Here is a 19,113-nt window from a genome sequence, read left to right as displayed (position 1 = left end):
AGGTAAATAAATATATAAAGCAAAAACTTCAAGTAACACAAATATATAAATAATTATCCATATATAATTATGTTACTATAAGAACTACATTTATAATTAAAACATATTCACATTTTATTTAATGGTTAAATGAATATTATTAATAATACATCATTTATTTTTACTAGGGTAGTTGTTTTTTTAGACAGAACAAAATGTGTAATCGTAGTATAATACAATCCAATATTGGACTAATGTCATTTCAATAATTATACTAACTAGATTTTTTTTTATACAGATATGTATAATTTTGTTTCCTTATAGATATGTAGGTAAAGTTTATTAAAATGTTTTATATACAATAATTATTTAAAATAATAAATTGGTGCAGATTTCTTTACTTAATTATAAAGCTTCATGAATTCTAAAACTAATAATGTGGTATTCATAATTCATTCTTAAAAGTAATAACATAATGTTATATATTTAAAATATCACACAAAAACTATGCAAAAAAGTCTAAGGAACTGATAAATAAATGATTATATGAAAGTAAATTTTAAATATTCGTTTCCTATAATAATTGTTTTAACAAAGATTATTTGTTTAGTTCTAATTTTATTAAAAAATAGACTTGAACAAAAAAAAAATTGAATTTTGTTTTCTTAAATGAAAAACACCATTATATATATAATTTTAAAGCAAAACCTAATAAGTAGATTTTAAAACACAATCAAATAATTAAATAAAACTATAAAAAAAACAATAAAATGCATGATTCGTAAAAATATAAATCACCTCACTACATAAGTCAAGTTGAAGTAGAAAATATTTTATATGTTAAGTTAAATAATTCTTTTTTTATTATAATAATTATTTACATAAAATTTGTACAAATAGTTTTTTTCATATCAAAAATGTTTTATTCTAAATATTGAAAAATTTAGATTCACATTTTTATGAATTACAAGATATTTATATATATGTATATATATCCTAAATTAGAGTATTAAAGTATATTACAGGAAAACATTATAAGATGAAATAAACAAGTAAAAACAAAAAATATATTATGAGTATTTAATATATAATTATATTTTTTGTTTCTCACTCTTCTGTAACAATGTACATTTTTATATTATCTAGGTTGAATCATAATATTTTTATTTAAGCAAGAGACTTTTTTAAGCTTATAATTTCCTTAAACATAAAGTATATCTTCAACAGTTAAATGAGAAACAATTTTTCCTATATCATTATATTCATTATAACTAAGTTTTAATTTCTTTTCTTCTTACATCAATTACATATTTTAAGAATTTTACTAACGTATAAGTAACCATTGAAACACTTAAAATAGCTAATGACAATGCAGTGAACTTTCCATAATTACGTATATAATTTGAAAAACTGTTTGTGCTACTAATTGGAAAAAGATCCATAAAAGTTTGGGAGAAAAATTGATCTAAAATATATATTGTAGATGCTGCTAAAAAGAGAATTACTGGTAAAGCGAATATCAAAGTTGTTTTTATAAATACAGAACGTTTTAAACTTTTTTTCTGCGTATGATCTGTACATTTCCTATATTTATATATAGTACAAAATACCCCGTATAATAATTTTTCAAAAAAAGTATGTATTAATATATGTAGTTTACATATAACGGATGTACATTTCTTAACTGATGAATTGGATGCAAACTTTGAATTATATTTTTCCTTAGATGCACTTCTTTCACCACAATCTGATTCACCAACGTATTTCTTATTTTCTAAATAATAATTTTTCTTTAGGTCTAATTTATATTTTAATCCCAAATTGATTTTTTTATTCTTAACTTTTGATAATATTCTATTATTTCTTGAATTTAATATGCTACTTATACAGTTTCTATAGTATAAAGATTTATCAGAATTACACTACAGAAAAAAAAAATATTCATGTTGTATATAATGTGATATATTTTCTTACACTTAAAGAAAAATATCCGTTAAATACATATATATATATATGCATGCATATATAACGTGAAATATTAAAAATATAAAGGAAATTATCTGGGATGTAATAGTGATACCAAATTATTAATATAAGAGTAAATGAAATTAAAAATGATAAATACTACGGTTTTAACGGAAATAATATTGTTACTATTCCCCTTCATTTTTTCATGATTAATTGTCATAATATATTTATATATGTAAGAAAATAGGCTTCATATTTTTGAGAAATGTCGTTGAAAAATATTCTCTTTTCATTTGTTATATTAAATTTATCATATTTCTTTTCCTTTAATAGTATCAAATTTTTTAAATAAAACAAAAATATAAATAATACAGAAATGTCAACACTATAGAGGCGTTTCTAAATAACTCCATTGAATTTATTTGTAAAAAAAATTCAATTAAAATAAATTTGCTAGAAATAATTTTATTAATAAATCTACTAATATATATATACACTATTCTGATTCGTCTAAGATAACATATATTAAATGCTGCTGTTAATAAACTTAAGAAAAAAAAAAAAAAAGATTTCTCCCATTCCTAAAATTTTTGTTTTATATAAAAAATATAAAAAATCTTCTATATAAATGATCACATTAATATATATCGGAAATATAGCAATTGAAGTGTCTAGATTCATATAAATAAACGTATTTCTGTGTACATATTATAAGATCTTAAATTATTATGTAAAATATAATTCCTGTAATATATTGAAAAAAAAAAAAACTACATATTTTTGTTATTGTAAAAATTATAAAGTTCCATCTGATATATACTTGAATATTTAGTATATTCATGCATTTTAATTGTAGAGGTTTCAATGGAGGATTAAACAAACATACAAACTTTAATATTTTAAAAAGTAAACTCTAAATTATCTGTTTTATAGGTTTTGGCCATATTATTATAAGTATTACATGATAATTTTTATATAATTTTAAAATATATATATTATTTATTATCGTTAAAAATTAATACACTATATGAGTTCACTTATATAATTTTTTATTTCTTGTTAAAATATTGCAAATTTATAAGTTATATAAAAATAATAATATTAAAAAAAATAAGAAAAAAGAAAAATATAAAAGTATAATGAAAATATATTCTTACCAATTATGAAATATAAAAATAAATTCCAATATAAAATAATTTTACATTAAATAATTTTAGAGAAACAAGTTCAAGCTATATAAAATATCCCTTTTAATAATTTTATAAGTAAAAGAAGAAAAACTAATATCCCAATATTTTCATCGATTACTATTTTTTGCATTTGATGACTTCAACTAATTATAAAAATATTATATATTAAATAAATTATTTTAATTATAAATAATTAATTGGTATTTATATATCAAATTAAACTACTGTTCTAAAAGATTATTAATTGAAAATAAGAGAAAAGAATTATAATAATATTTAATATAATATATAACACATATTACTCTGGAACACTGCATAAAATAAGATAATAATTTTTTTATTTCATGCTTTCATATGTATATACATTTATGTAATTGCACCAAATGAAAGTATTAAATTCCTTCAAAAGAATATACTATTATGGGAAAAAAAATTTCGAAATACTATAAATAGTGTAAATAATAAATATGTACATTTTTATAGTTATGTATAAGTGCATGACATTTAGCTAGTTTAATATAATAATGAAAACAAAACAAAACAAAAAATTTAATTCATAATTTCATTAAGCGAATAGTAAATCTTCATTATTTACAAAAACAAAAATTTTCCGAAACCAATGTATTCATTATAACTAGTTGTTTATTTCATCTCCCCCTCCTTCTATTACATAATTTATAAATTTTACCAGTATATAAATTACCATGGTGATACTTAATATAAATAACGACAATAAAAAAGCTTGCATTCCAGATTTTGTCATAAATTCTTGAAAACCTTTACTATTTTCCCCCAGTACTAATGTACCTAGCGGAGGACTAACTAACAAAAGTAATGAAAGTACCGTAAAAAAAATTATTGACGGTATAGCAAAAGTTAAAACCGCACTTTTACATGCTGAAAATTTCAAATTCTTTTTTTGGATAGAATCTGTACATTTCCTATATTCATATATTGCAATAAATCCTTTATAAATTAATTTTTCAAATATTTTATCTATTTCTACAAATGGTTTACTTAATACATATATGCACTTCCTCAGTAATTTTTTTTCCTCAAATCCTGTATTACTTTTATTTTTAGTACTGCTCTTTCCATCGTATTTCGATCCAGCATTATTACCATAATTTTTTAATTGACAATTTTTCTTTTTTTTTTTTATATCGTTATATCCATTTCTATGTAAGCTACGTTCTAATGAAATCTTTATTTTTTCATTGTTAAATTTTGATAATAATCTATAAGTTCTTGAATATAATGATATATTTTGAATAGTTTTCATACCTAAAATTTGACCAAAGTTATGCTACAAGGAAAATAAAATGTTTTAATTTTTTATAGTTTGATATAATTTTCTACGCACAAAGTAAATATTTTGTTTCAGTTGATATATGTGTATAATAACATGAATCATCATAAAATATGGAGAAAATTTTCTGCAATGTTATAATTATACCGCATCACAGAAATAATAATATATCCAAACAAAAAATATAAATATAATATTTTTAACTAAAATAAAAGATATCATTTTATATTCATTCCAAAATTATTTTGTTTAATGTCTTTAAACATGTAAATAATTTACTATAAATTTACAAAATCGTAATAAAAATATTTTTTCATTTCCTTTGTTATTTGATTTTATGCATTGAAAGAGTAATAAATTCAGAAAAAAAAAAAATAAAAATAGAAATTTTAAAAAAAAATAATAAAAAAAAAATTTTAGTAAATATTTCAATAAATTTATTTATTAAAAAATAAACATTAATTATAATAATTTTTAGTGGCCCTAATTTTATTAATAAATGTTGAAAATACATTTACATTTTAGGTTCATAACAGAGTAATACTAAATTTCATTGTTAGTACATTTCAAACAAAATAAAATAAAATAAATTTTTGGTTTCCTTATGATTTTAATTTATATATAAAACAAAACAGTTTATGTGATAAGAATAAATATATTATCACATAACATTAATATAATTATTATTTTTATGATAAATATCCTGTAAATAACATCAGTAATTTTTACATATTTTTTTTTCTAAGCATTATTTTTTATTTAAAAAACGTAAATTTCACAAATATAATATAATTACAATGACAGTAATGTAAAGAAAAAATAAAAAAATACAAATTTTTTTTTATCGTATAAATTATGAGCCAAGATATGATATATTCCTTTGCATATGTAAAAAGCTTAAACATTCCTTTCATAAAAATATGATTGTAAGATGTAATTCAGATACAAAATTTTGGTATTTAAATAGCACAATCCAAATTGGTGATTTTAAATGTTTGTAACATTTTAATAAAAGAAATATATAGTAAATTATATATAATTTAAAAAAATGTATTTTATTTATCATCACCAATAATATATGCATTAACTGTGATAATTCAGATATTTATAAATGTTTTAGTTTTATTAAAATATTATATATTTAAAAATTCTGCGGGAATGATAGCGTTAAAAAAAAAATATAAAAACGTATTTAGCAAAAAATTCTTCTTAGTAATTTAGATAATTCAGTGGGAAATTCCAAAAATATACAACGTAAAAAGAAAACGTATAATAATTTACATTTAAAACGTTCTATAAGTTATTATATAGTATATTATACAATAAAACTTATAAAATTTTTTAATATATTAATTTTTTTCCCTAAAATTTTGAAAAAGGAAAAAATTTGGTAATTATTTTTTATTAATTTATAAATAAATTCTACCCAAATTAACATATTTAAGTATAATCATTATTTATGTAATGTATATAAAATAAATGAGACGCTATATTTAAATATGCTTAGAAAATTACATATATTTGTATATCATATTTTTATTCGTTTCTGTTTTTTTCACCTATAGTCTTGAGTTAATTATGAAATTATTAAATATTAAATATATTATTTAAATAGTATAAATAATAAATTCTTACTTATTTTTTTAATTAAATTTATCACCTTAAAAAAAATAGTTTATATAAAAACAATATAAAAAAAATAATTTAATTATAAGCGCAATATATAGTATTACTCTAAGAAAAACAGTATTAAAATAAGATATTTATGTATTTCGCGATTTCATATTTATACAATGTATAAATCTATTATAAATATAGTTATAATGAATATTAGTGAGATAATTAGTTCTACACCTTTGACAAATTCTTACCTTATCATATATTATATATTTTAATTAATATAAAAAATATAACGTATCATCTTATTTATTAATACTATATCTCATGCATATTACGTAATCAAACAAGTTAAATATAACTATAATCTTTTATCTAATCAATAGTTTTTAAATTATCATGTCAAGTATATGGTTTGACATTTTAAGGATCATTCCTTTTTCTCCTAAATTTTATTTTTAATGATATGATTATTAAAAACATTTGTATCAGTCATAATTAATTATACATTTTCATCTAAGTGGAAATATCATTTATAAAAAAATTTCAATTTTTAGCTAAATAAATATTCTTCCATTGAATAAATGCATATATCACACATTAATAGGTTTATTTCATAAATATTTATTCATATGTATTTTTTGTATATAGGAAAATATTTTAATTAATATGTATATATGTATATATTAATCCATTAATTTTTTTATATCTTTTTAATAAGGTATCATTTATAGTATTCATTTATCTTAATTAAAAACATTATAATAGTAGTTCACGTTTTTTATAATATATACTGTTATTAATATTATATAACGTTGGAGTATATGCTTTTTTTATTTTATAATTTAGATTAAAATAATATGATGTCATACCATATATATTTAAATTCAAAATGTTATTATATTACTGTTTCTTTAAGTAACATTTTTAGAATGATCTTTACTGTACAGAAATTTCTTCTTGTCCATTACTTTATTACTGCTAATAATTTTATTAAAACTTAATATTTCTGGATTCATTTGCAATTTTTCTTACAGTGACATATTTTTCATTTAACTATAGTATATAATTGGTACTTATTTTTAACATTTAATTTCCTATGGCTAAAAAATATTTAACAAATTCATAGTTGATACGGTTTTATATATAATTATTCAATATAATGTTAATCAAAAAAAAAAAAAAAAACTTTACTAAATTAGACCATCATAAAATTAATGATTCATTAAATAAATGTAACAAGTAGAACTAATATATGTAAAATAAGATATCTTATTTACTAAATATTGTGTTCTTTTTTTATGTATATATGTTTTAAGCGAACTCATTCAAAACCAACTAAAAAAAAAAATTGTATGTTATATTATATAATAGAAAGTAATATTAACTATATAATGTATGTAATAATAATGTGTAAATATTAATAATATTAATAAGACAATTAGAGTTTATATCAAATTAAAATTATTAATAAAAAGAAAAAAGCTGTTTAAATTTATATATTACTATAAAATATCCTAAAAATAATTTACGCCTTTTTATACTTTTATAAAATTTTAAGTATTAACTAAACAAATTATTTCATCATAATAAAAAAAAATCAAAAAAAAAAAAAAATTAAAAGTAACTACTATATATATTATTTTAATATTCTCACATAAAATAATTTATTATGTTTCAATGATTTCCTTTTTGAAAATTTATTTTTAGCTTACACAAAGTATCTTTATATTACATGTCAATTTAGACATAAAAAATTAACTCTGTGGAACCTATAATTAATTAGTTTTGTTTATTTAAACAAAATAACGATATAACTATATAACTACATTCAAATTTCTTGAATTTTCATATTAATCAAAAGACATATTTACTTTTAATTTGATACAAATATTACACTTTTTTAATTTCCTCACCAAACATTTATTTAGTTGAGTACAAGATAGAAAAATATGAACACTATATTTTACAGTAAAAAATAAAATTCACACATGATATCAACAAAATAATATAAACTGTTATTATCTATATTAATTTTTAAGCACATATAGTATTTTTCATAAAAATATAGTTCTATACAAAAATATATACGTAAAACACAACAATTTATTAAGGATTAAAAATATTATAATAAGCAAAAAAAAAGAAATTATAATATTCAAATCAACAAATTAAATAGTAGCGTTTATTTTTTTTAATGCATATCAAAATGGTTAGCTAAGAGAAGAAGCATTGTTTAAATATAAGCAATTAAATGTATACTTATTATTTGTGTATATAAAATGGGAACTTGTAGATATTAATCTTTATAAAAGCCTACTTTACGGAAAGAAGGATATGCCGTATTATATATATCATCTTTTATGCGTGTTAACTTTGTATATGTTTGAAATTTTTTGTAAAAATAAAACATACTTAGTATAACTATACACATGAATATCACAAATCCTAGATGTGATAATTGTAATTTATCATATAATTTTATATCATCTAAATATTTTAATTTTTTTAAAACAATTAGTAGTATTCCAAGTAGTATATGGATGCTACCTAAAACACAAATCTGAAATACTTTTTTTTTCATGCTTTTTCTTAAATACTTAAAATCAGCATTTGCCATATAACTAACTAAATTTTTATAATATATTTTGTCTAACTTTTTATTTTTTACTGTGATTCCCGTTTTAGTATTAGATGATTCCATTTTTTTGTATTCTCCATTATTTTTTATTTCCTTCTTTATACATTTAATATTTGAATGTTTTTCCTTTTTATGTGCCGCCATTATTCGACACAATCTCACATCTAATTTTATAATAAATTTACAATTATCATATGTGGATCTCTGATAAGGGCTCGAAAAAAAAAAATATATTTGTCATTTAACGAAATATGTAATATCTTGCTTAAAAAAAGAATTAATAAATATAAAATTTGAAAAATATGGAAAATATAAATATAATTAAATAATATAATCATACCATATCATTCTTAAAATGACATATCCAAAATAAAAGGATAAATACCGCAGTTTTAATTAATAAATATTGCACAAAATTTTGCTCCATGATACATATTCTTGATATTTGAATATATTCAGAATGAAAAATAATTAGCAATTCTGTAATATACAACAAATATAGAAGGTTACTACTTTCAATATTTTAATTTTGTTTCATTTTTTATATTTTCATAAATTCTCACTAAAATGTGAGGATAATATATTGCATTATATAAAAAAATTTAATTTAAAAAAATAACTTAAAATATTTATCATTATGTTTTTTTATAATAAACAATCTCCAATTATAATAATCTAATTCGAATTTTAACTTAAATGTCCAAAATATAAAAATTAATTATTTAGCACTACAGTAATTATTGACGTATTATATGGAATAATTAAAAAAAAAAAAATAAAAACATTTATTTCGACATATTTTTAAATATTGTTTCTATTTATCATATCAAACATATATAATGTGGAGACTAAAAAATAATATACATTAATGTTTTAATTATAAATTTAAAATATATATTGAACTAGTCATGCTAATTTATACAAACTCTGTCATATAGTTGTTCACTGTTATAATTGAGGGTAGTTAATATAAAATAATAATTAAAAATTAATATTTAAAAAAACAATTTTCCATTTTAAAAAACTACAGGTTATTCCGAAATAATTATATTTAAATTAATATATGCATAAAATATAATATATTATTCTAAATATTTTTTTTCGTAATACATAATATCTGAAAATTTTTATAATATAAAAAGTTTAAACAATAATAATTATTTTTTTATCATAAATATATAAAATATATTGTTCATTTTTTGGAATACATTTTAATAATATTCAATAATATATTATGAATTTATTAATTCACAATAATTTTACAAAATATTCATCAAACAAAAATTAATATTTATATTTATGTATATAAAAATAAATATATCTTAAAATAAATTAATAATCCACTGCATGCAGTAACAATAATTTCAGAAATATTTCATTCTGTATATATCTAAAAATAAAATTTATATATATTATTTTTTGTGTTAATGTACATAATAAAATAATAATAAGCTCAACAAAAATTATCATTAATTATTTTTTATTATGAAAAACGTTCGACAAATTCATAGTTAATTACTTGGTTCCTTATATAAACATACTATGACTAAAATATTTAAAAAAAAATAAATTCAAAATCAAGTTAATATTGTTTATGGAAATTCATTTAGTAAATATAATAATGTAAATCCTAATATTATTGTTCATTATTATAAACAATACGAGTAAAATGTTTAATATATAATAAGAACAAAATATTTTTTCAATAATACATGAAAAACTTCGTAGTTTCTTAAAAAAAATTAATAAACAAAAAAATAAAAAGAATACGATTACATTTAAGCTACAATATATGAATTACAAAAATAATAACACGGTAATTAACACAATAAAATTATTATTCCATAACATTAGATATATATAGTTATTTTATGAGTTAGAAAGGTATATATTTTATTTACTTTCTATAGTTCATTATATGGTCGCCATATATTTGGATTCATTCAAAACATACATTTTTATAAGGATAGTCCTCAAACGATTTTAATAATTAGTAAAAATTTGCATATTGTATTACATTATGAGATACTTTTTAAATGTATATATATCTTATACTATAAAATGATTCTGAATACTTATGTTATACGTATATTAAACTTAGAATTATTTAAAATATATAAGCTATTTTCTTTCTTTTATATATATATATACCTAATTTATTATGTAATTAAATTTCAAGAAATTTTACTTAGATATTATATTTAAACATGAATATACATTACCATGATTAAGTAATGTTTATGTAATAAATATATAACATTACATATAATTGAATAAATTTTTCTCGCGTGCATTAACGTATGCATATGAACTGAACTTTCTATTTTTCATTCTTTTTATATATATTTTTTTTTTTTATTTCTTATAGAAGTGCTTATAAGACAGTGCAATATAGTTTTTTCATACACATATGTTAAAATTATGTTTCGTACTTAGCAACTTTATTTTATAATTACCTTATATTATTCAGATGTATATGAGAACTAATTATTTTTATTTACTGAATTACATTAAATATACAGAGTAGCGATTATGTTATTTTTTATAAATTCACACTGAATCATATATAACAAAATAAATTATTTAATCATATAGAACAAAATTTACAATATACTTAAATTACTATGATCATAAAATTTTAATGTTTTAACTTCATTTCTCATTCCCCAACTAAAATATAACTTGCTTATTTCATATTAAATTATTATAATATCACACTTTATTTTATTTTTTTAAAATAGATTACTTATAATTTAATATTAAAATTTATATTACTTTATATCATATAAAATTTCAAAATCAAATAAAATTAGATGCTCTATTTTTTATCCTGAACAATAATAATAAAATTCATTTAAATATTATTAAAATAATAATGTTATAAAATATTTTTGTTTTCAGTGATGCAGTACATTTATTAAATTCAATTAAGCTTATTTATAGATTATAATGCATATTTAATAAATATATTTTATTTTATAATTTAATTATAATATGTGTAACTGCAATTCTAATTTTTTTTCAATGGTAACTTAAATATTAATACAAATTAAAAATTCTTGCCATGTGAAATTAAAAATTATTTCTTTATTAAAGTTCCTACTAGCAATATTTTCATTCAACACATGTTGGTTATGCGTATACACTAGTCGTATATTCTCTACGTTCTTAAAGTACATTTAAAATAAAAAAATATATGCATGCATAATTTTATTGACTAAAAATACTATTTAAATGTAAGAAAGTGTAATAACTAAAATGTATATTAATGTTATATAATAATTATCATTTAAATCTTTAAAAAAGCTTATTTAATAAATGAAACTTTTTCATTAATATAACGAGCAAAAATTTTCATGAGAAGCATTATGTCATTCACATATTTAATCATGCCTCATAAAAAAATTAGAATAATTATCTAAAGATATCTTCATAAAACTTATCTAACAACAAATAATATTATTAGTTACTTATTACTTACAATAAAAAAAAAAAAAATTTAATTTTTTAACTTTTATTTTACTTAATGAGTGTTATAAACATAAAAGAAATAGACATTTCCTTTATAAAATATTGTAATTCTATACAATTTTAGTACAGTAACATAGAAATTAATATATTTATGTATAAATATAAAAAATAGCATAAATATATAAAAAAATACCAACACATTATTATAATAATGGTAAAAATATAATTATTTTCGTTACCATTAAAGATAATATAATTAATATAGATATAAGTAAATATTTTTAAATTATTATATATTATAAAAAAAAAATAAAGTTTATACATAAAATATATTAATATATAATTATATTTAATCCATTAATTTTATATTTTAATAATATAATAATATGCATATTTAAATTATTTTCTTATAAAATATCAATATAGCAAACATTTAATACATTTCTTCGAAAATGAATTAATACAACAATTAAATGTTATTTTAACCATTCATTAAATTGAAAGGATATATAATTTGAGAATTATTAAATAATTATAAATGATTCATTCCTAATTATGATATATTTTTATTATATTTTTATAACTTTATATTTATATCATGCAAAAAAAACTAATAGTACATTAAAAAAATTTTGAAAAATATATCTAATAACATATTTCGTATAAAAAATATGTTATATAATAAATATTAATTTTATTCTTTAGTATATATATATACATACATATCAGTAGAACAAATATATTATATTCCTTACATTATATACAGAAAAAGACATATTTGTTATTAATTTTAAACTAATAACACATTTTCTTTATAACATAAAAAAAAAACACAATTATTTTAGACTAGAACAACATACATGTAATAAAAGTTACCATTTTTTATTTCAAATATAAATTATCACACATTAGTAAAATAATATATGTAGCATTGTTGTATATATAATTAACTCTCAAACATATATTTTTCATATAGTTCTACTTAAATACAAAAATGCATTTATGAAACCATAATATATACTTGATTCAAAATCATTCATTATAATACAATTTAAAAAATATTAAAACAATTGCAATGTTAAAAAAACTAAAAATTTAATTTTTTTTATTGTAGTGTATCAGAAAAATCATGTGTATATAGGTAAATTTACAAAAAAACACCAATATATATATAAGTTTGATAAGTGTAAAAATTAAAGATATTACATTTTTTTTTTCATATTAAAGACTTCTTTGTAAGTTGAAAGATATCTGTTATAACTAATTTTACCTTTTCCTAAATTTAATTTTTTCAAATTTTTTTACTTTTTTATGGTAATAAATAATTCCTGATATAAGAGTTATACCAAATATAAAGAAGAGTACGCAATATATTAGAAAATCAAAAAACGGTGTTATATAAAAATGTTCACTACTATTATTATCATTGGTATACTCGAAAAACGAGCCTACAGCGGTTTTCAAATAACAGTGAAAATTCCTCATTAGTTCCTTACCTAATGAAAAACTCAATAACTTATACAACCCCCTTGTAAGGCCACAATTACAAGTAAAATCTAATATTAGTCCTAATGAGAACAATAAAAACAATACTAAAGGCAAAGCAAACCGTAATCTGTATTTTTTAATTATTACTTTTTTGTACAACTTATCACTAATTGTTCTGTTGTTTTTAAGAAAATCCTGATAATCAAGTTCCTTGAATATCTTTTTCTCCATATGAGAATATTTTTTTGTTTCAAACGTACAAGTTTTATTTTTCATATGTTTTTTATGACCTCTTGTATTTCCTGGTGAACTTCCATTTGACTGCTTCATTTGTGTTTTCACACTTTCTTCATTATTACATATATCGTTCCTAATATTTAATCCAATATTTGGTATTTCTTCTTTTGTACATATAAAATTTAAATCCATATTATGTGTATACTTTCCTAGTAATCTATAATTCCTTATTTTTAGTATTTTCTTAATCTCGCAGTACTTATCCAATGATATATTGAACATTTTCTAAAATAATAATATGTAAATATTTGTTATATAATAGTATAAATAAGCGAGAAGTAAAAAAAAGTATTAACAAAAAAAACAGAAAAATATTAGTATTTTGAATATCCTTAAATAATATTATCATACAACATCAATGTAAAAATGACATATCCAAGATAAAAGGATGAACCCAAAAAAATTAATAAATATGATTGTCTTCTGTTTTTTTCCCATTATATAGATACTTAGTATTACAATTTAATCAATATAAAGAAGTTAATAATATTATAATATACATCTAATAATAAAAAGCAAAATTCTTTTTAAAATTTTTTTTTTATCATTGCTCCTTAAGTACGTAAAAAATATACATAGCTATAATATACTTCAAAACATCTATGATACAAAAATAAATTTAAAATGTATTGTATAATTTTTATCATAGTCATAATTAAGAAAAACTAACTTTTTTTAAAAAGAAATAATTTGAATTAACTAATAAATATTTATAATATCTAATCTAATTATTAATATAGGAAACTAATTATATAATAATTTATTTGTTGTTTTCTCAATAAATTCTGAAATAAATACTTAAATACTTTTTATATTTGAATATTTATTTTATATAGTATATAGAATGTAGAGAATACATATATTATATATTCCTGTATATATTAAAATAATTACTTATGTTAAGAAAGCTATACCATATTAAATTTAAATTTTATAATATTTATTTTATAAAAAGTTCTAATTTTGAATGAAATATTGATTATTATAATAATACAATAATAGAAATAATGAAGAAAATAAATATTTTTTTTAATTTAATTATAAAAAATGCATTAATTCATCCCTAAGTAGACACAATTTTTTTTTAGTGTATAATATTTTTTTAAAGGAAATATCTAGCGATCTACCTAATATATGAAGAAATATATATTCTAAAAACAAATAAGGAGTAATTTTTTATTGTTTTACTATAATTCCTTAATATTGCTCCTTTAATTAAGTTTAATTTATATCACTGTTTCTGAATTAGAAATCCCTACATTAATTTACATAATTTTATATATTCTCTATTAATTAATTATATATATTTAGAAAAAATATTAAATAAGAAAAAAAAAAAAAAGAAACTAGAATCAAAAATGGTATAGAAATATTACAAATAATTTTATTAATTTAAAAATATATAAAATGAAGTAAATTTACAAATAATTATAGTATATGCATGATGTAATATATACATAAGAAATGAAAATGAATAACAATATATTTTACTAATATATATGGTTTTGTAATTTTTCTGCTTATAATTTTAGAAGGAATATATATTTTTTTTATTTATTCTTTTAAAGATACATAATATAAGGAACATATTTTTTTGGCGATGCATAATCGATCGACGCCAATATATAAGTGAATAATATTTTATGAAAAATACTATTAAAATCATAAATATATTATTCCTACAATATGTTGTTCGTTCTATGATTTTTCGAAGAGAATGATAATTTTAAAATTATTGTATATATACCAAAAATTATATTAATACTGTAAAATATAACATTATAATATTCTCCTTAACAAGTATTTTTTTCGAATTATAATTAAAAATTTAAAAAAGAAAACAAATAGCTAAATTTATAACATTATTTTTAAATTATATAAATTTGCATAATTATATTTGTATTATTTTAATGTATATCTAATCTATTTCTTACAAGAATTATAAAGAATCTTATTTAGCTTCATATAGTTTTTCGCACAATTTTTTTGTCTTAGTTTTTTACAAGTAATATTACTACATAAAAAATATGATAACCTATTTTTAATATATCCTATTTTTTATATTTACAAAAATGTAAATATAAATAAACTATGTAAATTATTTTCTCTAAAAACTAATCTATAAATACGCTTTCTCACTTTTAAAAGAACTACTTATTTCTAAATATTCAAAATATATAATTTAATATAGTACAGAAATTAAATATTCTTATATAATTCTTTTAAAAAAAAAAAAAAAAAAGAAAAAACATATATATATTATTTAATATTTCATTATATTATATATATTTTAAATGTAAAATGTATACATTATAGATTACGTATTATATTATATATTAAGAAACTCATTTCAAATTTTAATAAGTTTTTCTTATTAATAATACTAATTTTGTAAATACTATATTTTGGAACAAATGTTTATTATTATTGAAAAATATTCATTATCATAACAGCCAGATAGTAATAATATTGATTTAAAAAGTAGAATTTTACAAAAATTATGTATTATATTAATTATAAAAATAGAATTCCTTATGTTATATTATGTGTTTAAAAAATCATATTAATAAGATACCTAACAATATATATAAAAATAAATATTTCTACAGTAATTAAAAAAAAAGAAAAAAATAATTATTCATTTTTGTAGCATAATTTTGAAAATAAGAAAATTTAAATAATTTTAATATATATCATTATTTGTCAATGAAATTCTTTTAAATTCATGTAATTAATTTCTCTTTGCTGTTTTTTTATTAAAAATAAATATTAAGTAGAAATATATATAGTAAATAATAATGAGTAAAAAATGGATAAAAATTATAATTTCCTTAAAAATATTTAATATGATTTCTTCAGTTCTAATGCATATCAAATGAAATAAATTTAAAAATAAGAATAATTTACACGATATAATATATACATAATAAATAAAGTATATTTTAATATAATATGTTTTCTAGTAATATTATTCTCATTATATTAGATAGAATATATTATCTTTTTATTTATTTTTTTGAAAATTAATAATATCAGGAACAAACGATAAGGTTATAAATTAAACAATGATCATAAATAATTAATATATTATTAAATATAACTTTAAAAAAATATACTATTTCTTAATAATTTTCTATTTTATGTATAGTAATCTTTGGTAAGACAATTACTAATATATCATATACAAAGAAACATATTGTAATCATCCAATAATAAAAATTTATATTACTGTTTACTTTAATAAATATTATTCTTCAAATTAACCAATTAAAAGAATTAAAAAACTATATAAAAATATAGCTAAATTTAAAAAACTATAATTAAATTACAAAAAAAAACATTTTAAATTAACACTAACATGCTTTTTTCTTTTAATATATATATATATATATTATTTCCGTGACATAATATACTCAGACATTTAGTTTCTTTTATATTTGTTCCTGAATATTGCTATGTCACATTTTTAAGTACAGTTAGTGTTTTTATATGAACTGTTCGCTAAAGCATTTTATATATTCATAAGAATATTCATATAACTTATAAATATATTTAAAAATTGAACCTTTTCTATAGTAAAATACTCCAACCCTTTTACCTATAAAGCAGATTTTCCTATTTTAACAATATTCATTATTTTTTAATACTATTCTAAGTCTTTTTTTAAAAAGTAAATATGTATTTGTATAAATTATTTAAATTTTCCAAAAATGTTAAGTCATATACCAATAGATTAAAGTTTTAGGAGAATATTTTATACTTTCATTATTAGATATATATAACATAACTGTATTTTCTTTTTTTCTTTTTTTGTATGTATCTCAATAGCCTTTTTCTTCTTTTGCATCGTATATATTTTATATTTAATAAATTATATTATTATTAATACAAAATAACAAAGTTAACAAAGGATCTATATTAATTTTCTATTTCTACAATATAATTTTCATATTTATACTAGTTATATAATACCATAGGTACAAAAAATAAAATATACATGTTCATATTTTATTGAAAATAATATAAACTTTATTTAATTTCATATATAATTTATGGCGAAAACTTACATTTTGCTTTTCTACAAAGAAAAAATATTTGAATTTTTATCCTTTTCTATATTTTGAAATATAAATTATCTGTTTTATTGTGTCTAAAAAGTGTTCATAATTCAATTAACACGTAATGCCTTCTCATCTATGTTAACAAATGTTAATAATTATATAACACTAACATAAATATATATGTTACACAAAATGAAATAATTTATGTATACAATTTGATAATATTTATTATATATGTGCTTCTCGTAAATATCATATTATTAATCGAAAATTTGTACACTCCTTTAAATATGTTAATGAATTACATGAATCTAGAGAATCCGAACAATATCCCATTCTACAAATATCCTTGTTCGTTTGTTTAATTCAACAAAATTAAGCAACTTCTGATACTTTTGTGTAAGGATTTATCTTTTTATTTTCAATAATTACATTAACATTTATTGCAGTATTTTTCATATTTTTCCTTTTGTCTAGCACTATAAATTATTTTACTCAAAAGTATAATATTCTACGCAATACTTTTAACATGTTCCTACAAGAAGTTCCTGTTTTAATAATGTTGTATATACTAATATAAAAATTATTTAATACTAGTTTATATCACTTGTAGTTATCTTCGACATTCAATAAAAACAAATATAAATATATAATGAAAAAAATTCTCCTATACGGATAAATGATTCTGCAATTTATAAGCCAGTATTAGGCTAACCACACTTATTATAGAACATATACTTTACAGAATTACTATATATAAATGCTCAATAATATATGTCTTCGTACATATAAAATAGAATCCTGTATATTGTAAAGGGTATTTATATTAAAAACAATAAAAAAAAAAAAAAAATTAGAATAATTTTTTTAATAACACTACAAGTGTAATAGTATATGAATATGATTCTAATAGGATTATAAAAAATTCATATATAAAGATTAATGTATGAAGTCTTACTAGATACAAAAAAAAAATGTTAAATTGAAAGACAAATATTTATAGTTTCATAGCCAACAAATGGAAATATTAACGTATATAACCCAGACAAATAAAACAAACGCTAAACATAATTTTCATATATATTAAAATTC

At 17.8% G+C, this 19,113-nt stretch overlaps 4 protein-coding genes across 4 annotated transcripts; all 4 read right to left on the bottom strand.

The window, feature by feature from the left end:
* Positions 1-1,250: 1,250 nt before the first annotated feature.
* On the bottom strand, positions 1,251-2,167 carry PmUG01_08056800 (Plasmodium exported protein, unknown function; the record flags this gene model as incomplete). Its single annotated transcript, XM_029004738.1, has 2 exons — positions 1,251-1,901; positions 2,105-2,167. 2 exons carry the CDS (start codon positions 2,165-2,167, stop codon positions 1,251-1,253), a joined length of 714 nt encoding a protein of 237 aa, XP_028861397.1.
* A 1,604-nt stretch (positions 2,168-3,771) lies between these two features.
* On the bottom strand, positions 3,772-4,668 carry PmUG01_08056700 (Plasmodium exported protein, unknown function; the record flags this gene model as incomplete). The annotated part of the gene is made up of 2 exons (XM_029004737.1): positions 3,772-4,443; positions 4,594-4,668. The coding sequence occupies 2 exons, from the start codon at positions 4,666-4,668 to the stop codon at positions 3,772-3,774; spliced, it is 747 nt and encodes a 248-aa protein (XP_028861396.1).
* A 3,694-nt stretch (positions 4,669-8,362) lies between these two features.
* On the bottom strand, positions 8,363-9,131 carry PmUG01_08056600 (Plasmodium exported protein, unknown function; the record flags this gene model as incomplete). Its single annotated transcript, XM_029004736.1, has 2 exons — positions 8,363-8,908; positions 9,045-9,131. The coding sequence occupies 2 exons, from the start codon at positions 9,129-9,131 to the stop codon at positions 8,363-8,365; spliced, it is 633 nt and encodes a 210-aa protein (XP_028861395.1).
* Positions 9,132-13,441: 4,310 nt separating this feature from the next.
* Positions 13,442-14,398, bottom strand: PmUG01_08056500 (fam-l protein; the record flags this gene model as incomplete). Its single annotated transcript, XM_029004735.1, has 2 exons — positions 13,442-14,185; positions 14,312-14,398. 2 exons carry the CDS (start codon positions 14,396-14,398, stop codon positions 13,442-13,444), a joined length of 831 nt encoding a protein of 276 aa, XP_028861394.1.
* Between the last annotated feature and the right edge of the window lie 4,715 nt (positions 14,399-19,113).

This window comes from Plasmodium malariae, assembly GCF_900090045.1.
Source record: "Plasmodium malariae genome assembly, chromosome: 8".
Lineage (NCBI taxonomy): Eukaryota > Apicomplexa > Aconoidasida > Haemosporida > Plasmodiidae > Plasmodium > Plasmodium malariae.
The sequence above is the reverse complement of the archived record's forward strand: the minus strand, read 5'-3'. Positions and strand labels throughout refer to the sequence as shown.